General features: G+C 32.0%; 1 protein-coding gene and 1 long non-coding RNA gene across 2 annotated transcripts; one reads left to right on the top strand and one right to left on the bottom strand.

Annotated features, from left to right (window-relative positions):
- Positions 1 to 1,199: 1,199 nt before the first annotated feature.
- On the bottom strand, positions 1,200 to 2,230 carry LOC150036038 (uncharacterized). Its single transcript, XR_016529802.1, has 2 exons — positions 1,605 to 2,230; positions 1,200 to 1,511 (listed from the first exon to the last, which is right to left on the bottom strand). It is a non-coding gene; the product is annotated as an uncharacterized LOC150036038 (long non-coding RNA).
- Positions 2,231 to 3,926: 1,696 nt separating this feature from the next.
- On the top strand, positions 3,927 to 6,554 carry LOC120078459 (peroxidase N1-like). Its single transcript, XM_039032727.2, has 3 exons — positions 3,927 to 4,432; positions 4,667 to 4,826; positions 5,921 to 6,554. Exons 1-3 carry the CDS (start codon positions 4,031 to 4,033, stop codon positions 6,346 to 6,348), a joined length of 990 nt encoding a protein of 329 aa, XP_038888655.1. The 5' UTR covers positions 3,927 to 4,030; the 3' UTR covers positions 6,349 to 6,554.
- The last annotated feature ends 221 nt before the right edge of the window (positions 6,555 to 6,775 follow it).

Genomic DNA, 6,775 nt, shown 5'->3' with positions numbered 1-6,775 from the left:
CCCAGTTTTAGTAATAAGCAATGGTACCCCACTTCAGTTGTGATCCTTGACGTCAGGATCCAGTTTACTCAGCGTGCACATATGACAGTTAATCAGTTCGGTAATGATTGAACCACGAGGGTTCCTTCCCAACATTGGCTTAAAGGTGTTGAACAAAAGAGTTCTCACCTCAAACCAAAATTACGGTTGGGAGGTTGAACAAAAAGATTCTCTCTCAACTAAGGATCAGTTCAGTTATGTTTTCAAAATGATATGTTTTAAAGAGTTTTAAGTAAATGTTGCTTAGTAAAATTTCCAGTTTACATTTTACAGTATTCAGTTCTTGTTTTCAATTCTAAACATGATATTTATGTTTTAAATTATGTCACTCATTGGGCAACCAGCTCACCATATTTTTTAAAACGTTTTCTACCCCCCAGGTAGTGGTCAGATTCCTAACAGTAAGTTGACCCTTCATGAATCGCTCGTAATTGCAATTGGGTTAAATTACTGTTTTATCCTTGTAATTACATCTAATTTCTTAAGTACTACGGATCCCTCTAATGAAAAATTAGCTTATAGTCCAACTATAAACTAAATCCCTCTCGAACCAATGAGAGGTTGAGGCCTTATTGTTCAAGACTCGGAATCAGTTCTTAAGAAAACAATTTTTCTACTTACCATAAAATTGGGAATGAGTGAATTTCATCTTGTCTAGCTATGTTCCTAGCTCCCTACTCGAAAAAATTCTCGAAAGATAGGCTTATTGAATTAGCAAATTTGGTCATTCTCATCCATATAGACCAAAGGACCACTCTCATAGACCAGAGTTCATAACTCACTCTAGATTAAGGTCGAGACACCTATAGTCATCCTGTAAAATGTTAATCTCTTCAATTAACGACATTATAAAGAGAGACTAATCATTTTGTAGTCCAATCTTATACAAACTCTTTGTATAGGATACCTCCACTTGCATGTCTCCATGTGAACGATTAGGATCAAGTTGTTTGTAACATTTTATAACACTTGTAGCAATTACAAAGTGGGTCGTATCCGCAGTGATACCAAGATAAGACACCCAACCTTATCTATATATTACCGATCATTTAGGTTATTACTAAACATGATTCACATGTATGTCAACCAGATACATGTTTAAGCTACATAAAACAACCTCAGATCTTAGTTTATTAGATTGAGTTAATGCAATCTAAATGTCGAATAAAATAACATCTTATTTTATTAAATAAATAATTTGTATACTTTTTACAAACTACGAGAACAACGAGATTTAGGACACCAACCTCATCAGTACAATCATGCATATAATCCTAGTTCCTCTCATGAATCATGGAAAATATACATAACCCAAATCGTGTTTCTAAAATCCATTAAATAACTTGGTAGTTTTGAAGTAAGGCATTTGTCACAAGGGCACCCAGATAATAGCAACACTTGCCTCGAAGTCAAGTCTAAATGACAAACAAATAAACCTTCCTCTTGACTTAGAAAATCTTGACTCAAGACCCCTAAACATAAAACACAAACAACCTTAAATTCCAATGTTAGGGTCTCATTCCAAAGCACACATTCAACTTAACACAAAATTCCACAGCACTTACCTCACAGGTAGTTTGATCCAAAACCTCTTCAAAACTTCCAAATCAGCACGACTCAAAAACTAACCACAAAATTTAGACGTTACACCTCAATTTACAGTATCAATAATCAATCTAATTATCCTTGAAAACTTGTAGGACATAACTTTCACAAACTTTCAAGTGAGAGTGAGAAATTAGCATGAATTAAGGATATAATATAACACATTTTAGCTGTTATCATCGATAAAATATACAATTTGCCAGTTGATTTTTTTGTCAATTTTGTGACTTCAATGAATGAAACGAAAAAAGAGGAAAGTAAGAAGAACAGAAAAAAAAAGATGGAGAATGAAAAAAATAACTATAACTTAACAAGAAAAAAAAAGAAGAGAAGAGAGAGGAGATTGAAAAGAGGGAAGAGAATATAGAGAGTTGAGAAGGTGAATGGAAGAAGAAAGGAGAAAATGGAAAGAAGAGCAAAGAAAAAAGGGAGAAATGTGGGAGACTTGGGAGGGAAAGAAGAGAAGAAAGAGAATGATAGTTTTTTTTTTAAAGGAAAAATTAAAAAAAAAAAAAAAAAAAAAAAAAAAAAGAGCCCTTGGAGAAAGTGATTTAAAAACCATGGGCGCCCTTGGTTTTGAGCCCATGGTTTTCTCAAAACCATTAATGAGTCTCATTATTTCCTAATAGGAAGAACTCATTTACCCTATGTAGTTTTTTTTTTTTTTTTTTTTAATTTTTTTTTCAATTTTAATTAAGGGTTCATTGGCTAGTCAATCGATCTTCTTCTTTTTCGTTACTTCAATCGACATTAGTCGACTCACACTCTAAACCAACTAATCGGCTTCCAATTGACAATTGGTCAATATTAGATAAACATAGGGTTTTCATCTAAAAAATGATAATGAGAGGAGTAACTCATGTATCTTATAAAGATCTTAAGGTCTCCTTATTTTTCTAATGTAAGATCTTCAACATTCCCCTTCGAGAAAATGCTTCTTTTAGATTCACCACATTTTTGGATCGAATTCTAATTCTTTTTTTTTTTTTATTGGATACCCTTTTTGGGCTTCATGAGCTATTATATTAGCTAAATGTGAGGCCCATCTTAAAACCAATTGACAGTGGAAAGAGTAACTCATCTTTCTTTTAAAGATTGTGTGAGGTCTCCTCATGATCTTCTAATGTATAATTCTTAACATTTCCATCAAAATGGTGCATCTTTGGATTCACCATTCTTCGGTTGAATCTTAATTTTTTCCTTTTCAATCAAATATCCATTTGAGTTTCATGGGCTCTCATACTATAGTAGATAAGTACGACAAGGTTCCATTTCACAACAAATTATCAATTGGAAGAGTAGCTCATGTATCTTTTAGAATTGTGAGGTCTTCCTATATTTTCAATGTGAGATCTTCAACATGTCCCCTTAAGATGATGCCTTTGCATTCCCAATTTTTTGATTGAATCACAATTTTTTTTAATCAAATACCCTATTTGGACTTTATGGACTCTAACATCATAGTTGATAAACATGAGGGTTTCATCTCATCAGCTTATAAAACCTAGAAAAGAATTCACTATTTCAATTTAAGAAGAAGAAACATAAACAACATATGTAAGGGATGAGAGATTTAATCTCTCTCTATATATAATTATAGTATTCTTAAAGTACTATTATTTTTCATTTCTTTTTTTTTTTTTGACAATATACAGGGTGAGAAGATCGAACCTCAAACTTCAAGATTGATAGTTCAAGTTCATGCCTGTTGAGTTATGCTCATGTTCACTATTATTTTTCTAATCACATTGTTATTTAGTTCAACACAATATTGAAGACGAGGGGCGATTCACACCATCCTATCTTAACTAGTTGAGCTATGCTCATAACCCTTATCATATGGGTAAATTAATTAATGTGCATAACATTAATGACAAATAATACAATAATTATTTGTGGTAGCAATCTAAAAGGAGTTACATAAACTCAACTATTATGATTTTTTCTTTTTGGGTTCAACAACCTAAAAGTGGAGAGTGAAATGCTAATTAATATTACTACGTTGTTTTTAGCACTCTCACTCAAATCCATATTTTCTAAACCAATATAACCTAGCTAAAACTCTTATGTCATGTCGTGAAGTTTATTCCCTACATCACTTAACTTTATCTCTATCTAACTTATTTCTCTCCTTAATAACAATGATGCAATGTTTATCTTTAAAATCAAAACAAAATATTTTGAAACTACAAACATACATAATAATAATGCATGATGCAACATTTGACTGAACAAAGTTAAAACGACAATTCTGCAAGGCTGTAACCCAATGGATGTCCAACCAATTTTGCTTACTCCATTTTCATATTCCTTTCTATAAATAAACTTCTCATTTCCACAAACATTTATATCAGGAAAGAAAAAAATCACTGTATTATCCATTTTAATGGCGAAAGTTGGTTTCATTTTAGTTGTATATGTGGTGGTGGTGCTGCTTAGCTTGGCCGCCACCGCCGTGCATGCCCAAGGCACACGCTTCGGCTTTTATCGCGCCACGTGCCCTGAAGTCGAAACCATCGTTAGATCCACCGTTCAATCTCATTTTCAAATGGATCCCTCAATCGCTCCTGGGTTACTAAGAATGCACTCCCATGACTGCTTTGTTCGAGGGTGTGATGCTTCTGTGCTTCTTGCCGGTCCCAATACTGAGAGGACGGCTGTGCCCAACCGTACTTTGAAAGGGTTCGAGGTTATTGAGGATGCCAAGTCACAACTTGAGGATCTTTGCCCGGGTGTTGTGTCATGCGCTGATATTCTTGCTATCGCAGCTCGTGACTCTGTAGTTCTGGTAAGTATTATTGGGTACTTTTCTTATTTTATTGGTTTAATAGGAATATCAAGATCGCAATTTTATAGAAATACGTTCGTAAAATAATCTTGACTATTAATATGTTTGGTTAACATATTAGCATATATTTGTACAATATGTAATAAAAATATCGATTAACTTCTTACGATCATATTGAATCCTTGAAAATACATAAACATATGATGAAAATTTAATACCGTGATTTCGATGCAGACGGGTGGATTAGGTTGGGAAGTTCCGACGGGACGAAGAGATGGTAGAGTTTCATTGGTTTCAGAGGTGAAGTTGCCTGGTTTTTCAGATTCCATTGAAGTTCAGAAGGAGAAATTCATGTCTATGGGTCTCAACACACATGACCTAGTCACTCTCGCAGGTTAGCCACATGATGAACAAACCTTGACCAAAAACCAGTTTGTTTGCAAGGAAAAAGGAAACTCCCACGATGGTTTCACAAGAAAAGTTGTTTTAGTCTTTTGAAAATTAAGACTGTAGTCATTTTGTTTTTTGTTTTTGAAGTTTAAATCTATTTTCTTTCAATTTCTTATAATGGTTTTCATTTTTTTTTTTTTTTTTTTTGAGTAAAAGAGATAAATTTTTCAGTCAAATTCCAAAAAGAAAAACAAGATTTTAAAAACTACATTTTTTTGTTTTCCAAACTTGGCTTGGATTTTGAAAATGTTGGAAGAAAGTAAATAACAAAACTAGAAATTTAAAAGTGGAAGGAGTGTTTATATACTTAATTTTCAAAAACTAAGGGCACGTATAGTAGGCAATTCAAATTTTGTTTTATGTTTTCATATTCACAAAATTAAGAGAATAAATGTATTTGGTAAATAGTTTGGATTCTGTTTTCGAAAATTGTTTCCAACGTCGGTGATCTAAAAAGTCTTAAAGCAATATTTTTTTATGTTTTCAGTATATTCATATTTTCAATTTTCAATTTTAAAATGCAGAATTTTATTTTTTAAAAAATATATAGCATTTCATGTTATCAATTATGAACTCAAATTATTTTTTGTTAAATTAAAATATGTATCATATAATATAGATATTACAAAATAAAAATTATAAAAAAATAATATAAAACAAGTTCATAAATTAATTAGTAATATGGTTAAAAAAAATTAATTAGTAATAGTTTAAATTTAACCTAATATGTAGTGAGTAACTACAGTTAGTTATATAGATTGAAATACATTTTGAAAAATTGTTTAAATTAAAATTTACTTTCTGAATTTGATATCAAACAAATAGCTGAAAACATCAAATACAATTATGTTTTATTGAATCATTTGTTTTCAAAATTTTATTTTCAGATTACATACTAAATCGACTATAAAATAAAAAATGAAATAGTTATACCTAAGTTACCATAAGCATAAATTTAAAAATATAAACTAAAACAAAATAATTATTATCAAACTTGCTTCAAATTCACACCACCTTCTTCTTCGCCAAACCATGTAGGTGCCCATACCATCGGTACCGCATCGTGTCGTTTTTTCAGTTATAGACTCTACAACTTCACGACGGTGACTAAAAGCGGCGCTGATCCGGCCCTGAACCCATCGCTTGTCGGTCGACTACGAGCACTTTGCCCTCAAGACGGAGATGGCTCAAACAGGGTCGAACTCGACATCGGTAGTCCCGAAATATTCGACCTGTCGTTCTATAAAAACTTGAGAGATGGAAGAGGGATCTTGGAGTCTGATCAAATGCTATGGAATGATGACTCTACTCGCCCTATCGTTCGACACTACTTGGGTATGAGAATTTTAAGGCGGGTTTCTAGCTTTAGAGTTGAGTTTGGGAGATCCATGGTTAAAATGAGCAATGCACAAGTTAAAACTGGCCTTCTTGGTGAAATCCGTAGGGTTTGCTCTGAGGTTAATTGATATGTTTTAGTCTAATATTTTCAGTGTTTTTTTTAAAAAAAATTTAATTTATTGTGTGTGAGTTTTTTCTTTTTTTTCGTGATGATGTAGCTTTTATATTGTTTTAATGGTAATAATATAAGATGTTACGATAAGAGAAGATGTTTTGTGTTACTACGTGAGAGTTGATAAATTATTTGAACATGCTGTAACAATGTAACCTTTCATTGTTGGATGTAAGAAACTATAAAAGTAGCTTGAATATGATTATCATGAAGTAGCCAAGTTGTAAATTTAGCTTGAATATGATTAATGTATTAAAAAGAAAGTATAAAAGTAGCTTGAATATGATAACCATTGTGACTTAATTGAATACTTTTTTTTTCCAACAATGAAGTCGATTAGTTAGTAAATTTAGCAAATTTAGTGAAGATACAAATTTTCTAAC

The sequence above is a fragment of the Benincasa hispida genome, chromosome 5, assembly GCF_027475165.1.
Source record: "Benincasa hispida cultivar pf3 chromosome 5, pf3_genome.v1.1, whole genome shotgun sequence".
NCBI lineage: Eukaryota > Viridiplantae > Streptophyta > Magnoliopsida > Cucurbitales > Cucurbitaceae > Benincasa > Benincasa hispida.
This window is presented reverse-complemented; position numbering and strand designations above follow the sequence as displayed.

Excerpts from the sequence above, each read along its gene's own strand:
- LOC120078459 (XM_039032727.2), top strand. The coding sequence starts at position 4,031 with ATGGCGAAAGTTGGTTTCATTTTAGTTGTATATGTGGTGGTGGTGCTG. Across the intron at positions 4,433-4,666 it reads CTCGTGACTCTGTAGTTCTG|ACGGGTGGATTAGGTTGGGA; the intron begins GTAAGTATTATT and ends ATTTCGATGCAG. Across the intron at positions 4,827-5,920 it reads TGACCTAGTCACTCTCGCAG|GTGCCCATACCATCGGTACC; the intron begins GTTAGCCACATG and ends CAAACCATGTAG.